Source organism: Mytilus galloprovincialis, chromosome 8 (assembly GCF_965363235.1).
Source record: "Mytilus galloprovincialis chromosome 8, xbMytGall1.hap1.1, whole genome shotgun sequence".
NCBI classification, from domain to species: Eukaryota; Metazoa; Mollusca; class Bivalvia; order Mytilida; family Mytilidae; genus Mytilus; species Mytilus galloprovincialis.
Window position 1 is genome coordinate 29,184,521 of NC_134845.1, and position 17,630 is coordinate 29,202,150.

General features: G+C 32.9%; 1 protein-coding gene across 1 annotated transcript in view; it reads left to right on the forward strand.

Moving 5' to 3' along the window:
* The first annotated feature begins 2,291 nt into the window (after window positions 1-2,291).
* Window positions 2,292-17,630, forward strand: part of LOC143043220 (carbonic anhydrase-related protein 10-like) — a 31,460-nt gene continuing 16,121 nt past the window's right edge. Inside the window, exon 1 of the mRNA XM_076215632.1 lies at window positions 2,292-2,798. Within this exon, the coding sequence (XP_076071747.1) occupies window positions 2,753-2,798 (46 nt within the window). The 5' untranslated portion in view covers window positions 2,292-2,752. The remainder of the gene's footprint in view (window positions 2,799-17,630) is intronic.

The window sequence follows — 17,630 nt, forward strand, 5'->3', positions numbered from 1 at the left end:
ATTGAATAACCGTTTCACAGATGATATCGGATATGTTCCTTACGTCGTAACTACAATCCCCTTCCCTTTCGTGAAAATGACCTACCGAATTATACTATTTACCGGGTTTGTAATAACATGAGCAACACGACGGGTGCAACATGTTGAGCAGGATCTGCCTACCCTTCCGGTGCACCTGAGATCACCCAGTTATTGGTGGGGTTCGTTTTGCTTAGTCATTAGTTATCTATGTTATGTCATGTGTACTATTATGTGTCTGTTTGTCTTTTTTATTTTTAGCCTTGGTGTTACCAGTTTATTTTCGATTTATGAGTTTGACTGTTCCTCTGTTATCTTTCGCCCCTCTTTTGAAGTGATTCGGAGCTGTTCTATGTACTCATTACATATCCTCAAGATTTGTGTTAACTTTTCCATAGTGCCTAAACTGCACATTCTGCTTGAAAACAATATTGAAAAAGTTTGAACTAGAAACACCCGAATAACAGTATAACGATATTGTTCTGGAAAACAATTTTATAATTGTTTTTCATACTTGACGCAACAACTTTCAGTATACGATTCCAGTTCAAGGATATGTACTTTCACTATGGTTTTTTAGTCTGTATTGGAGTTTTGTCGATGATTGAAACTAAAATGAAACTTGCTTAAAATTGGGATGATTAGAAGCTCCTGTTTTACACATAATTTATTCACGTGCATTGTACCACAGCCGTTTGTAAAGTATACGTAGCAAGTCAAAATCACCAATGTGCAAATGATTCACGTTTAAAGTTAAATCCTCTCGAAAGAGTACAATGTATAGTGACGTCAATAGTTTTTTTTTCTTTCTCTTTTTACCTTGAAATATGATTTACTTGTAGGTGTACATGCGCCCACAACATAAGGTAATATTTTAACTGTCTCTGAACAGATGAACATAGAAAGTATTGACAGTATTACACAACTGTCCATTTCAGGTCATAAACAAATCATCAGGTGCGAGTCTTTGACATTTTTTGCAAATTGGCCGCCGTAATTTCCACGGCTTACGATATCTAATAAACAAACTATAAAACGATGCAGTAAACTGGAGCAATTACTTCAAATAAACGATTAGAGCCATAATGAAATTGCATACGGTCTCTGAACTTCATCACATTGGAAGAAAACTCAATTAGATTCCTGTAAAATTCGCCTTAATGTTCAAATTTCCTCTGCTTCTGAGCTCTTATTACCTTATAAACTCATCGTCAGTGGAATTAACAATTGCAAGAGCGGAAAATAACTGACATTATTTAACTACAGCTACATTGTAACATAGCTGAGAGAAATCAGATATATGTTATAAAGAAAAGTATTACAACATATATGTCAATATGTTAAAAAGACGGTATAAAAGCTAAGTAAAAGGTGTTTTTTCTCTCTTAACAAAATAGTCATGATTATAAGTATCTTGAATTTCTCAATGTTTTTTTCAAAGGAGATTATATGTAAATAGAATACATTTTTGACACAGCAACGCATAGTCACCAATATATATGCACCAGAAACTAGGCATACAAAACAATGCTGCCCGTTTTTTCGTGTATCCGTTTAAGTACATTTACACTTACTATGTAATTGAACGAAAAACATTTCGGGCGAAAGCAATATTTTATTCATTACCAGATTCATGGAAAAATATAACACTGGAGACTTTCGCAACCAATGAATAGACTCCTAGAATGTTGAACGGATATATAAAATGAGTTAAATAATTACTTTCCCAACCAGCATTATGTATATGTTGTTTATTGTTTTTCGATCTTCTTCGTGAGTCAGACGTGCTATCGAAATTCGTATTGCCAGAAGTTTCAGGGTTTCAACAAATACATCTCTTTTTATTCATATGAACTATAAAAAGAACTTATAATCAAGTTAGCGTTTGCTTCAATTAACTATCAATGCGAGTGATGTTTTATTGACATAAACTGAAAAGACCTCGATTAACAATTAAAAATCCATGTTTTCCTAAATAAGTACAATGCTGTACTATGTTTTACTTAATTTTTACAATTTATTATTGTTATTATTGATTACTGTTGTAAAAGTAAACAATAACAATAAACCTGCATATACTAAATCATGTTAAAGTGCCAATTTAGGAATTTATCTGAGGCGATACAATTCCATACTGGGAAGCACTTAATGGACGCGGATCAATTGCGTGTATTAGAGCATTATAACCGATAAGAAACAAAGCATATTATCGTTATACGATGTAAGAACTTGTTCCAATTAAACCGTTATAGATTACAACTGTCACAGAATTACTCCTGTCTTTCAATCAATATTTAATAGTTTTTCTGTGTTGATGGACCTTTTTCATTTATAGAGCATCACTGTTTGAACTATACAGGTTTAATTGCATCTACATGCGACTTGGATACTGTAACACCGATATCTAACTAAGATCTCATCATTTCATTTGAAATCTTGAACGGTTATTTGTTGACACGAAACTAGCTTTTCTATTTGTCTAATGTTAAGCCGCGCATCTTCAAATGACTCCGCCCCATAATTAAAATGTTGAACGGGAAAAGACGAGACAAAATTCACTTATGGATATTGATGATATACAGTGATTCAATAAAAACATCAACAATTCATCTATCAAATATGATTTTTGACGCATGAGGAAGTCCAAGATTGATACTAAGAAAACGTACTTAAAAGCTCAGAATTATCAAACATCCCAAATGAACGGATTTAAACAGCGCTATAACATACCGTCATGTCTTGGATGGTTTTATTTGCCTTGATACTTCCAAAATCTTTTGGTAAGTTTTTTTCTTATGTTGTTTTAATTCCCTCTGGAACATTTGATATTATCTTTTCCAATCATTATAGTTTTTGTTTAAAACAAAAATATTGAAATATAAAATGCTCGGTTTATTGTCAGTAAAATCATGTTAGCATTTTGTTTTCTTTCAAAATTGTGCAATTATGTTTTTATTACTAAATACGTCACATAATTATATTGTGTACAAGTGATATGCATCCTTATCAGTTCCATCTACACCTGATTGAAGTTCTATGATAACTCAAGCAATCAACGACTCCTTAATTTATTTGTCCCAACTAAAAAATGATTATGGTCTTAATTTCGATTTTCTTTCTTGATCACCCCCAGTTTTTGGTGGGGTTCGTGTTGCTTAGTCTTTTGTTTTCTATGTTGTGTCTTCTGTACTATTATTTGTCTGTTTGTCTTTTTATTTTAAGCCATGACGTTGTCAGTTTATTTTCAATCCATGAGTTTGACTTTCTCTCTGGTATCTTTCGTCCCTCTTTTGGGTTTCGACTTGTTGTTAGAATTATTTAAACAGCTCTGCTCTTACATTTAATGTTTCAGATTCTTTAATTAAGCGGCAAATTTCAACACTCACGTCGCACATTGTAACATTTTTCATAAGAAGCTGCCGTATTCAAATTTCTTCGTTTGCGGTATAGATAGACACGGTGCGAATTTTCAGAACGTTCATTTTGTTTAAACCTCATCACAATTTGTGCCTGTATCAAACCATACTATTTTGACCATGAAACATGTATGTTCACTCTTGCTTGTATTTGTGTAAATGTCTATCTGTTTAAGAATCGGACGTGGATGGTTGAAATGGGTGTGTTTTCTTATAGTCAAAAATCTTGATGGTAAATTTTGTCATTCTTTTATGAAATAGTATATATCCAGTACTTGAAAAGAAACTTCTTTTTAATGTTTGAAGTGCACATGTTTAAATATGTCTACATCACACGGGGACACTGCAACGTGAAAATCAAACCAAAATTATAATACATGAACGTATAGGTTTTAGTGGTTTAACTGCTCATATGTTAATTCAGGGTCTTCCCTATTATTATCATATTTAGATATATGAAAACCATTCCTTCATATGTTCTAATTGTTTTACTGAAGATTTAAGAAAATATAGAAACAATTCAATCATAATATGCAGAGCAATTTTTGGAACTTATACTTTATCATATGTTTTCTGTTTTGTGTTTATCATTCAATTTGTATTCAGTTCGGCAGTAACATATAATTTCAGAAGTCAATCATATTGCAATGATGTTAACATTAATATTGTTATAGGAATTTCTAAAGGGAAATCATGTGTGTATCTGTAAGGAGGCTTTTAATGGGTTTCATTATGCAAAGATGCTCTTCGCTAATCTTTCACGATGCTATCTCCGGATTTTTATTGAAGTTTTCCTGTATAACTTTGTGAAGATTTAGTTTGCACTACCTGACGTCTCCAGTTTCTACTTTGATTTAATATTTATCAAGCAATCCTTGCATGTCATTGGTCTATCTGGGAATATCACGCTTTTAATGAAATACCTTTGTTCTTATTACAAAACGGGGAAATAAGACGTTTTTATATGCCTGCTTCTCATAAAATGTTTTAAGAATTTATACAGCTTCTAAGAAATCCTTAGGAAATCCTTTTAGTGTTTTCACAATATAAATCAAGAGACAGAACAGTGAGATATGTAATACATACAAGAAAAAGTAACAAAAATGACATACATGTAAGGTATGAAAGAATTATGTTAATGGAAATACATGTACGCTATTATCATTTGCTTCTAGTTTACAGCAGGCACACGTTTATTTGTTTTGGAACTATTTTCAAATTACTACGCCGTGTATGGCAATTCAATTATTTTATTATTGTAGCATTCTGATGAATATAAAGTTACTATCGCAATTCATCAATCCTTAAAACTCCACCTACACAGCAACATTTACTATATATCAAACATCTCGGTACAGTTACAAATATTCTTAAGTTTATTTCAGTTTTTATCTCACGAAAATGAAAAGACTGGCGTCAGAAGATTTCCTTTCAAGAAATACTTAAGTAAGGACAGTCATTTGATACAAATTTCATATCCGTATTGACTACTTATAGTCCATTAATGTGCAGAATTTCAAAGCAATCAAAAATCAAACATTTTAATTGGAAATCAATGTGTTTGTTATTTACCTCTTTAGGTTTGCCATTAACAATAAATTAAAGGTAAATAAGGAGCACACATGCAATGTGATACTTTAAAATCTGTCTGTGTTTTCTTTTGTTCCAACAAAGACTTTACATCTTCCAAAGTTTACTTGAGTAAAGGAAAGACTTTAAAGTCTTTCATTAACATTTGAAAAACTAACATACATGTAAATAACCTATAATTTTGAAGAAAAAAAGTTAATGTACCAATTCTGAAACTTTGTTACATCATGCATGGGAACTAACTTATGTGCAGTTCTGACTGCTCTAAACACGAGTCATTAACGAATACGTCACAATAAAACTAGTAGAAATACAGGGTGAATTTTGGTGAGTTGATGGTCTATTTTGATTGTACATGTGTAAGAAAATGCCCGTACCAAGTCAAAAAAATTGTTATTCATTCGTTTGATGTGTTTGAGCTTTTGATTTTGACATTTGTTTGGAACTATCCTCGAAGTTCAGTAGTTTTGTGATGCGTTGTACAAGGAAAACCTAACTTCAAGTAAACAAATATTTAGATTAGTGACAGTATTTTGATATTAAATAATATCCATAGGCCAAATTTTGATATTAAATAATATCCATAGGCCAAATTCTGATATTAAATAATATCTATAGGCCAAATTCTGATAATAATGAAATAATCCCATGATGAAGATTTATAGATTACTTTCGCGTGAAACATTTTTATTGAATTCACATTTTAAAAAGTATTAATATTAAAACAAAGCCTTGTTGAATACTTGAATCATAAATACTCCTCATTAATTCTAAACTATAAAAACAAATTTGGCATTATCAGCTTTAATGTCATAAAAAAATATCCCAGTTGTGAATCTAAAAATTCAAAGAATATACAGTTCTACTTTTTATGTTCGTAAGTTATATCCATTTGAATGTACGCCTTCTACTTTTATTGTTGAATATTGAACATGTATGCATGAGATGAAAAATATGTTCAAATTAGGAACAAATAAGTAACAAGTTATCAGTCCAGCAATAGGGAGTGGCAATACGCCCAAATTAGCAAATACATAGGACTGAGGAAAACAGAAAGGAATTAAGCCGTCAAAATTGCATGTAATTCAAACTCAATAATAAAATTGAGAATGGAAATGGGGAATGTGTCAAAGAGACAACAACCCGACCATAAAACAGACAACAGCAGAAGGTCGCCAACAGGTCTTCTATGCAGCGAGAAATTCCCGCACTCGAAGGCGTCCTTCAGCTGGTCCCTAAACAAATATACTAGTTCAGTGATAATGAACGACATACTACACTCCAAGTTGTACACAAGAAACTAAAATTAAAAATAGTTTAAGACTAACAAAGTATAGATTATCGGGTATTCTACATATTGCTATCGTAAAATATCAGCCATGAGCCACAATGTAAACTTTTTTGGCGAGTGAGCCCAGCAAACGACCAAAAAACTTCACATTGTGTGGAGCGGCTGATATTCTAAAATATCTATACGAAAAAACAAGATTATCTGTTTATCGTTCTATAACTTGTCGCTTTCCCCTCCCTTAGACAGTTTTACGCTTGACGAAAGCAAATTTGATAACCTCTCCTCTCACATTGTGACGTCGCCGATAACTTCTCCTCAGACATTGTGACGTCGCTGATAATGCCTGTTCTCATCTCTAAGCCGTGATGTATACAAGAATAGACAACTTTCGAGTTCAATGCATTTCCGTCAAAAACTTTGGTTTAAGTGAACATCATATTCGTGCGTTTAGGGCTATCGTTACTTCCGATCCTATGTTGAGCGAGTGGTTGAAAAACTATGATGCCGCTATATTGCACGAATTATTTGGCAAATTGAATTATCATAATTGACAATTAGCACTGCTGTCATAAGGAAATTGTGATTTAATACTTACGTAACAAACATCATTTCTAGTTCTTAATGCACAACGCCGATCACTAAGACGCTTGATGAACGTTAATAGTGCAGGGATACAGGCGATTCACTCTATCTGGTAAATGGCGTAATAAAGGCGGGCATAATTGACGAAAGGACAACTCAAAAGAGGTCGATTACGGAGCGACTGAGCAAGGTGACAAAGGCGTAGAGAATGGCCGATTATAAATAAAAGCCTAACGTTGAGACAGTAAACACGTTTATAGCATGATTTCGCGCTGAAAAAGTTAATGTTTAGTTTGCACACTTGTCACTTGAACAAAAAATTTATGAAAATTATTAAAATTATTGAATACCAAATTGCTCAACTGCTGATGACTTGAGACTCTGCATTGCAAAATACATGTAGAAATAAATTGGATTTAAACAGATACTGCATACAAAGTGTTTCATGGTAATGATATTGACAAAGGAACAAAGGTAATAATTAATAAATGAATGTTGAACACTTTACAGTAATTAACACATTGAATATTCACGTCACACTCATGATCTCTCTCTTATACAAACGAATATTTCTTTTACAGTTTCTATGAACTCAACATGATCAATTTAATTCTTATTCTCATCCAAACTATGTTTTATTTTGCCCTTGCCATTTAATGAAAAAATAAATATCTTTACTAAATACCACATAACTCGTGATCTTTCTCTTTATAATCAATTTTGCTCTTCAGTAAATATTCCCTTTGAGATGAAATTGTCAATGATTTTTCTCTTGATTATTCTTCCGTTGAGGAACACTATTCGCAATGCATTATGCAACCGCATTGTATTAACATTTTTTTCTTTCAAATTGTCAATTCCCGTTGTAAAATTTTCGATTTGGAATGTAACTATTTTATTACAAAGTTTTAATAGATCATTTTGAAAGTACGATGGAATTACAAATGATTAATTTAACGTTACTTGCTTGTACTAGTATTTGATTGAACAGATAAAAAAAAAAGATATATCGTTTTGTAAACTTGTATAAATAAACAGGTTTGCTTTTTAAAATATTCATATCATTGAACAATTTATTTTGATAAAATTTAAATGTGTGTGGTACAAAAGCCAGTGAAAACTGTCCACCACAGACCAAAGGGCAAAGATGTTAACAACTAAATTCACAGTATGGCCTTCATCGATGACGAAACTTGACCCAAATGGTGGACTTAGCGCGCAACTTTATGACCATACTTTTTCGAGACTTTTTCACCAGGATCGAAGGGTATTAAAATAGAAAAAAAAAAAAACAGTCGAGTAATTTGAACCTGTCACTGTATGTACTGAATTCCCCTTTGAAAAGGACTAGACAGATACATAGATAAATTGTACGTGATTAGACGTTTACAATCTTAATATGAAAAAGGTCACTATGATCTGAAAAAATCCTAGTCGTCCATTTTTTGACAAATTATTCATTTCATGAATGTTCCCAATTGATACGATATTACCGTGATTGTATTCCCTATCATAATTTCCTTGATAGAGGGGTGCTGCTCACAAGGAATATATTAAACCAAGAGTTCCAAATGGTAAAGTTGAAATCATCCCTTCGTAAATTTTACGGACGCCATCACGAGTTGGTTGACCGTTATAGAATAACCGTTTCACAGATGATATCGGATATGTTCCTTGCGTCTTAACTACAATCCCCTTCTTTTTTCATGAACGTGATCTACCAAATTAGACTATTTACCAGGTTTGTAATAACGTGAGCAATGCGACGGGTGCCACATGCTGAGCAGGATCTGATTATCCTTCCGGAGTACCTGATATTAACCCTAGTTTTGTTGGGGTTCATGTTGCATAGTCTTTAGTTTTCTATGTTGTGCCATGTGTACTACTAGTTGTCGGTTTGTCTTTTTCATTTTTAGCCATAGCGTTGTCAATTTATATTCGATCTATGAGTTTGACTGTCCCTCTCTTATCTTTCGCCCCTCTTTTCCATCTATTCTTATCTTGAATATGAATGAAATATTTGCTTCTTAGCGTTAAACGAATAGCAACCAATCGATTAATTATTTTTGGATGCTTTGAATGTCGAACAACAGACTTGATTTGCATCGTTGCATTAAAAAATAAATGTAACCTTCATTGATAAGCAATACTTGCAAAAACAATCTATTTATTTTATGAGTAAGAAATATAAGAATAAAACATTCAAAGCAACGAAAGCCACACGAATCAACATTTGAATTAGTTTATTTTCTCCATAAAAAGGACACTAAAATATGTATTATAGGGAATGCATAATTATGAAATAAAAAACTCAACAAAATAGTGAAAAATTATTTGATAGAAGTAAACAGTTCAAAACTTATATAGTATCATGACTAAATCAAATGTTTTGACAATATTACATTTAGCAGGGAAAGATATAAATCAAGCTCTTAAGAATACTTGGGGAATTGCATAACTAAGATTTACTTATTCCCATATACATTTTCTTTTGAAATGGTCATTGAGTTAACGGAAAATTATGTCAATCATTGTAAACAGGAGCTACAATTAAGTAAACATATTAAATGTTACTTGCTATTATTAGACATGTCCTTCCCTACTATTGACTTTGGATTTCTTTAATACTTTAAAACCATACATGCCATACATCATTAGGATTTCGTTGCTTTCACTTTCTAAATAGCTTAGAAATTAATAACCAAGAACTAGATTTTATATAAAGAGGTAAGAGGATTGCAAATATTATGAGTATACAATAAAACAAGGATTTCCATTTAAGCTTCCCTTTCTGTCTTTACATTTTATTATACTATAAAAGATTGAAGTCCTACATCATAATTAAAACCAACTAACGTAGGATGCAGATATGGAATGCTTAATCATATGTCGTCTGCTGTCATTTTCTAAAATCTATAATTCTTAAATGAAAGTCATGAAAATGAAGATGACAAATTAATACAATAGAAGATAATAATAGAATTGTCAACCTACAACTAACTATACATACTTTTAAAATATGATACCACACTCCCACTGTGTACTAAAATATTACATGCAGCTATTGGCTAATTGGTGACTATGTAAAGCTTAGCAGTGCGGATCCAGCTATTTAAAAAGGGGGGTCCTTACCCAGGACAGAAGGGGGTCCAACTACATGTACATGTACCCATTCAAATGCATTGATCGTCCAAAAAAAGGGGGGTTCCAACCCCCAGGACCTTCCCCCCCCTGGAGCTGCCACTGCTAAGATACGAAATAATTATCAATCTGTTTCGTTGACAATAAGATTGTTATAACTTATAATTAATCATATGACCTTTATGAAAAAAAAATCATCATTTTAACATCTTCGTTCAGTAGATATGACATTGTCACACTGATGTAAGTTTAAAAGATCATACGTGAAGACAAATATGAAAGAAATTTTCTTTTATAATAATATCTGTCGTATTAAAAAATGTATGGGTTTGACCAAGTCATAGATATATACATAATTTAAATAATTAAATTGTTAATAATTTAAATGACCAGTGACTTTGGTATGGAACGCCACAGCTGTCTTATGTGGAACACTGATATTACTTTATGTTGTTTTAATATTATTACTTAATGATATTTTGTCTTTACTTAATATAGTTTTGACATTACGTAATTATGTTTTAATATAATTCAATATGGAATAGTCATTACTTAATGATATTTCGATATTACACTATATGGTTTCGTATTGACTTGATATAGTTTTGACATTACTCAATATGGTTTTGTCATTACTTGATGTGGTTTCACCATTGTTTAATATGGTTGTGTCATTAGTCAATGTGGTTTTAACATTACTTGATGTGTATGTGACTTAACGTAATGTAGTTGTTTCATTACATGATGTGGTTTTGTTATTTCGTAATCATTATGATGATTTGTCTATTTTTTATATGGTTTTAACATTACATAATGATGTTTCAAAATTTGACGATTTCACACTACTGGATGTGGTTGTTTCATTATTTGATGTGGTCTTGTAATTCTTTGACGTGGTCCTGTCATTCTTTGACGTGGTTATCCCATTACTTGATGAGGTAAAACCACGTGACCAATTCGGAAAAAACCTGTTCTATTTTTATATAGATTTCCATGTTGTATGTGCCTTGAATGCGTGTGGCCATCCATCTAATTAGTGTTCAAATTAAAGTTCGGGTTACTGTTTGACTGAACTTTGAGTTAGTTTTCGAATTCAATTCTTGCTTAGAATTAAAGTTCTAGTTAGCATTGAGTTTCGAGTCGAACTTCGAGTTTGAGTCACATTTAAAGGCAGAGTTCTAGTTTAAAACAATTTTGAATTTGAGTCACTTCTGGAGTTAGAGTTTGAGTAAGATTCGAATTTAAGTCTCATTTAGATTTATTAAGATTTGGAGTTGAAATTCGAGCTATTTTATATGTCTTTTTTAGTTCGTAATTAAATTTTCTATCGCGGAACAACGGCTTTTGATCGGGCTTCCGAAAAGAGGGCCCCGTGATATGCGTACTAAATAAACAACGCTGCAGTATACAAAACGCAACAAAGGAGTTGAAATAAAGTTAGATATAGTGTGATTGCCAATGAGACAACTATCCACCAGAGTTTAAATGCAGTGGATGTAAAAAATCATATATAGGCAACCGTACAGCCTTCAACACTCCATATAGTGAGCAACAAAAGGCCACCATGCACTATGTGAAAAAAAAATCATTCGAAAAAGCTAACGGTCTATTTTACAAAAAACAAATATGACACATATTTATACAACGACAACAATTGAACTTCATGCTCCTGACTTGGGCAGGTACATAAAGAAAGTGCACGAATGTGAGCGAACATCGGACTGTAACAGTTGTGTTACAGCACACAACACGAAAAAAATGTAAACTAGCCGCACTCCACTCATTTAACCGCTTATACCCCCAAAAAGGACAATATTCAAATTTTTGTCCCAAAAGAGGAAAAATAATAAAAAGAAAAAACCCTGACCACATGCACACCTTCAATACATGTACAAAAAGCTAGCAGGGTGATAAATTCCTAGCATTCAAACTGTAGGAAGAGTTATCTGGAAACGCCCTACTTATGCAAGTAAATTTCCCAAAAATGACAAAGTTCAACTTTCTCCCAAAAGAGCACATATTAATAAAAATTAAACCCTGACCACATGCAGAACACCTTCAATATATGTACAAACAGACGGTAAAGAGAAAATTTCCTAGGATTCAAACTGTTGGAGGAGTTATGCGGAATAACTATATACACATAATGGGACGGAAAGACGGACGGACGGACAGAGGTTAAACACTATGCCCCCAACTTAGTTTCAATTGGCTGACTCAATAGATCGGTATGACTGGATAATTGAAATCCATCGGGGTGATCTCGGGTTCCCCAGAAAGGTAAGAAGATTCTGCTCAACGTGTGGCTCCCGTAGTGTTATTCGCGGAATTACAAACCGAGTGATTTGGTTTTATTTGGAAGTTCACATTGGAGTAAAAGATGAAGGTATTATGGTGCCTCCTCTCCCGATTTTCCTGTGACTTTAGTGTGAGTTGATTTGAAGTGTCTCATTTGTTAACAAAAAAGTATTAGTCTTTTGATTTGTGTCGACCCTGCGACATTAATGTAGCGGCAGTGAGACACAACAACGTCGTCGAAAGTGGCGTCATTTCGGGACCTTTTATAGCTTACTATGGGGTATATGGGTTTTGTTCATTGTTAAAAACCATACAGTTTTGTTTTAGTTAAATAAAACCGAATTAAACTGTTTTGACATGATAAATTTATAACCTCCATGAAGTGTTTTAAAACTTGTACAGGAGTTTTCCCTCAATATCAAGAAAAAGCATCTACAGAAAAACATTTTTAAAATTATTTTTTTGACCGATGAATGTACAGCCGATCAACATAACGCTTTTACACTGAAAGCAGCAATATCAGTCACACACAGCGTTCCGTGGACTATTTTACATTATAATACTGCTTCTATTTGAGAACTTCGGATTAAATAACAGGACCAAGTGGTTTAGGAATATCCCAGTTTATGTCCGAAATACTGTAAAATTTTTAGGATTTTATTTTTTATTATTGTCTGTCGTTCTTCTTTTTCATACCAAATAACTCTGAACAACCACTCGAACTTTAATTTGAACTTTAACTTTGGCGATACCCACCAAAGCACATTTAAAAAACGACATATTGAAATCTGTTAAAAAATAGATTTTTTTTCACATAATGCATGGTGGCCTTTTGTAGCTGACTATACGAAGTGTTGAAGGCTGTACGGTTGCCTATATATGATTTCTTACATCCACTGCATTTAAACTCTGGTGGATAGTTATCTCATTGGCAATCACACCACATCTAATTTTATTTCAACTCCTATGTTGCGTTTTGTATACTGCAGCGTTGTTTATTTAGTACTCATATCACGGAGCCCTCTTTTCGATAGCCCGAGCAAAAGCCCTTGTTCCTCGATTGAAAATTTAATTACGAACTAAAAAAGACATATAAAATAGCTCGAATTTCAACTCCAAATCTTAATAAATCTAAATGAGACTTATTTTCGAATCTTACTCAAACTCTACCTCAAGAAGTGACTCAAATTCAAAATTGTTGTAACTAGAACTCTGCATTTAAATGTGACTCAAACTAGAAGTCCAACTCGAAACTCATTGCTAACTAGACCTTTAATTCTAAGCATGACTTGAATTCGAAAACTAACTCAAAGTTCAACTCAAACAGTAACCCGAACTTTAATTTGAACACTAATTAGATGGATGGCCACACGCATTCAAGGCACATACAACATGGAAATCTATCTAAAAATAGAACAGGTTTTTCCGAATTGGTCACGTGGTTTTACCTCATCAAGTAATGATAAATCATATTAGGATAACAACCAATTAAATTCAAATATAAAATATACAAGTTAAACTATGCTTATATATATATTATTTAAAGATGTCAATCTTATTTTCAAACCTTGTATAAACAACTATACACACAAAGCAAGCAAGCCAACCAAAGTTTTACTTTGCAAGCATTAGGAAATCAGCTGTAATGGTTTTATTCAGTTTGGCAAATGTCCGAGCCCGTTAAAAAACGAAAACAAAATGAAACTACAGTTGCTAACTTCACTACCTTTAAAACAAAGGGAACAGTTTGGAAATATCATATACTAAAATGTGACAAAAATAAATACTAGTCTTATAGATTCTTTTAACACTGCCATGTATGTAAATAGTTCTTCGCCTTTTTCATGAACACAAAATTCAAGGATCACACATTTGCCTTTAATTATCTATACGGAAATTGATGTACTCGTGAATATTAGCACCGGCTGTTATCGACGGTTTACTATACACTACTGCCTAGTAAGTTTGTCTCATGGGTAATGGTGTTTTTCGCTGTTGTTTCGTTGCTGTCTGGTGGATGAATACATGAAATCTCCGTGCCATCATCAAACATATTAATGGCTATATATCGGGTAATTCAAACCCTTTTTTCTTCGCATAGAAACAACTCTTCGTTAATCTGAGCATGGAAGGAATACTTCGTACCACAAACTATAAATGAGGATACACAAAATGAAAAAATAAGCGAAATTGTGAATCCTGCATTGCACGAAAAAATGTGTTGTATTACAGTAAATAACACGTGTTCTCGGTTGATTGTAAACACGTAGTAGTCCATCATGCATTGTTACTCATTTAATTGATTGGTCAAAAACCTAGGTAAAAATAAATTGCGTCACATGTAAATAAACAATTACATGTGCGAGAACATAAGTATGCTAGTTTATGCATTTCCATATAAGGTAGTGGTCCCGACATGTTTAATGTGCTTTGGATGGGTATCGCCAAAGTTAAAAATCAAATTAAAATTCGAGTGGTTGTTCAGAGCTATTTGGTATGAAAAAGGGGAACGGAAGACAATAATAAAAAAATAAAATCCTAAAAATTTTACAGTATTTCGGACATAATTGGGATATTCCCAAACCACTTGGTCCTGTTATTTGATCTATAAGTTTTCAAATAGAAGCAGTATTATAATAAATTTGTAAAACAGTCCACGGAACGCTGTGTCTCGCCTGATATTGCTGCTTTCAGTGTAAAAGCGTAATGTTGATCGGCTGTACATTCATCGGTCAAAAAATATAAAAAAAAAAAGTTTTTCTGTAGATACTTTTTCTTGATATTGAAGAAAAACTCCTATACAAGTTTTAAAACACTTCGTGGAGATAATAAATTTATCATGTCAAAACAGTTCAATTCGGTTTTATTTTACTAAAACAAAACTGTATGGTTTTCAACAATGAGCAAAACCAATACCCCATAGTAAGCTATAAAAGGTCCCGAAATAACGCCACTTTTGATGACGTTGTTGTGTCTCACTGCCGCTACATTTATGTCGCAGGCTCGACACAAATCAAAAGACTAATACATGTTTGTTAAAAAAAATGAGACACTTCAAATCAACTCACACTTAAGTCACAGGAAAATCGGAAGAGGGGGGCTCGGACTAAGCGACAAAGCATCAATACTATAGAATAAGAATTCTCTAAAAAAAAATTAATGATCATTTGAACATATATACGAATATCAATCTTTTACTTTTAATCTATTGAATTCTCTGATCTACCTCGCACTAATTGAAAAATAAACTTTTTGGAATATCTGTTTCACATGTGACGGCGAACATGTTCCAGTTGGATGCCACACGTTGAGAAGAATCTCCTTACCTTTCAGGGGAACCCGAGATCACCCCGATGGATTTAAATTACCTAGTCATACCGATCTAATTAGCCAGCCAATTGAAATGGTTTTTTAGCCACCGCAACTTTACAGCAACTGAAAGTTGGGGGCATAGTGTTAACATTTGTCCGTCCGTCCGTCTTTCCGTCCCATTATGGGTATATAGTTATTCCGCATAACTCCTCCAACAGTTTGAATTCTAGGAAGTTTTCTCTTTACTGTCTGTTTGTACATATATTGAAGGTGTGCTGCATGTGGTCATTTTAATTAATTTTTATTAATATGTGCTCTTCGGGAGAAAGTTGAACTTTGTCATTTAGGGGAAATTTACTTGCAAAAGTAGGGCGTTTCCAGATAACTCCTCCATCAGATTGAATGCTAGGAATTTATCACTCTGCTAGCTGTTTGTACATGTATTGATGGTGTGCATGTGGTCAGGCTTTTTTTTAAATTATTTTTCCTCTTTTGGGAGAAAAATTGAACTTTTTTTTGTCCTTCATGGGATACAAGCGGTTAAATGAGTGGAGTGCGTGGGCATCGATTTGTCTAGTTTACATTTGTTTCTCGTGTTGTGCTGTTACACTACTGTTACAGTTCGATGTTCTCTCACATACATATAAAACTCCGCCACGTGCACTTTCTTTATGTACCATGTCAGGAGAACGAAGTTCAATTGTTGTCGTTGTATAGATATGTGTCATATTTGTTTTTTTTTTGTAAAATAGACCGTTAGTTTTTTCGTTTGAATTTTTTTCACATAGTGCATGGTGGCCTTTTGAAGACGACTATACGGATTTTTGAAGGCTGTACGGTTGCCGATATATGATCTTACATCCACTGCATTTAAACTCTGGTGGATAGTTGTCTCATTGGCAATCACACCACATCTAACTTTATTTCAACTCCTATGTTGCGTTTTGTATACTGCAACATTGTTTATTAAGTACGCATACCCAGGAGCCCTCTTTTCGGAAGCCCGAGCAAAAGCCCTTGTTCCTCGATTGAAAACTTAATTACGAACTAAAAAAAAAACATATAAAATAGCTCGAATTTCAACTTGAAATCTTAATAAATCTAAATGAGACTTAAATACAATCCAACTCAAACTCTACCTCAAGAAATGACTCAAATTCAAAGTTGTAACTAGAACTCTGACTTTAAATGTGACTCAAACTCGAAGTCCAACTCGAAAATCAATTCTAACTAGAACTTTAATTATAAGTATGACTTTCATTCGAAAACTAACTAAAAGTTAAACGTAAACAGTAACCCGAACTTTAATTTGAACACTAATTAGATGGATGGCCAAACGCATTAAAGGCAGATACAACATGGAAATCTATCTAAAAATAGAACAGGTTTTTCCAATTGGTCACGTGGTTTTACCTCATCAAGTAATGGGATAACCACATCAAAGAATGACAGGACCACATCAAAGAATGACAAGACCACATCAAATAATGAAACAAACACATCAAGTAGTGTAAAATGGTCAAATTTTGAAACATCATTACGTAATGTTAAAACCATATAAAGAATAGACAAATAATCATTACGAAATAACAAAACCACATCATGTAATGAAACAATTACATTACGTTAAGTCAAATACACATCAAGTAATGTTAAAACCACATTGACTAATGACACAACCATATTAAATAATGGTGAAACCACATCGAGTAATGACAAAACCATATTGAGTAATAACAAAACTGTATCAAGTCAATACGAAACCATATCGTGTAATATCGAAATATCATTAAGTAATGACTATTCCATATTGAGTTATATTAAAACATCATTACGTAATGTCAAAACCATATCAAATAAAGACAAACTGTTATTTAGTAATGATAAAACAGCATAAAGTAATATCAGAGTTCCACATAAGACAGCTGTGGCGTTCCATAATTAAGTAATATTAAAACAACATAAAGTAATATCAGAGTTCC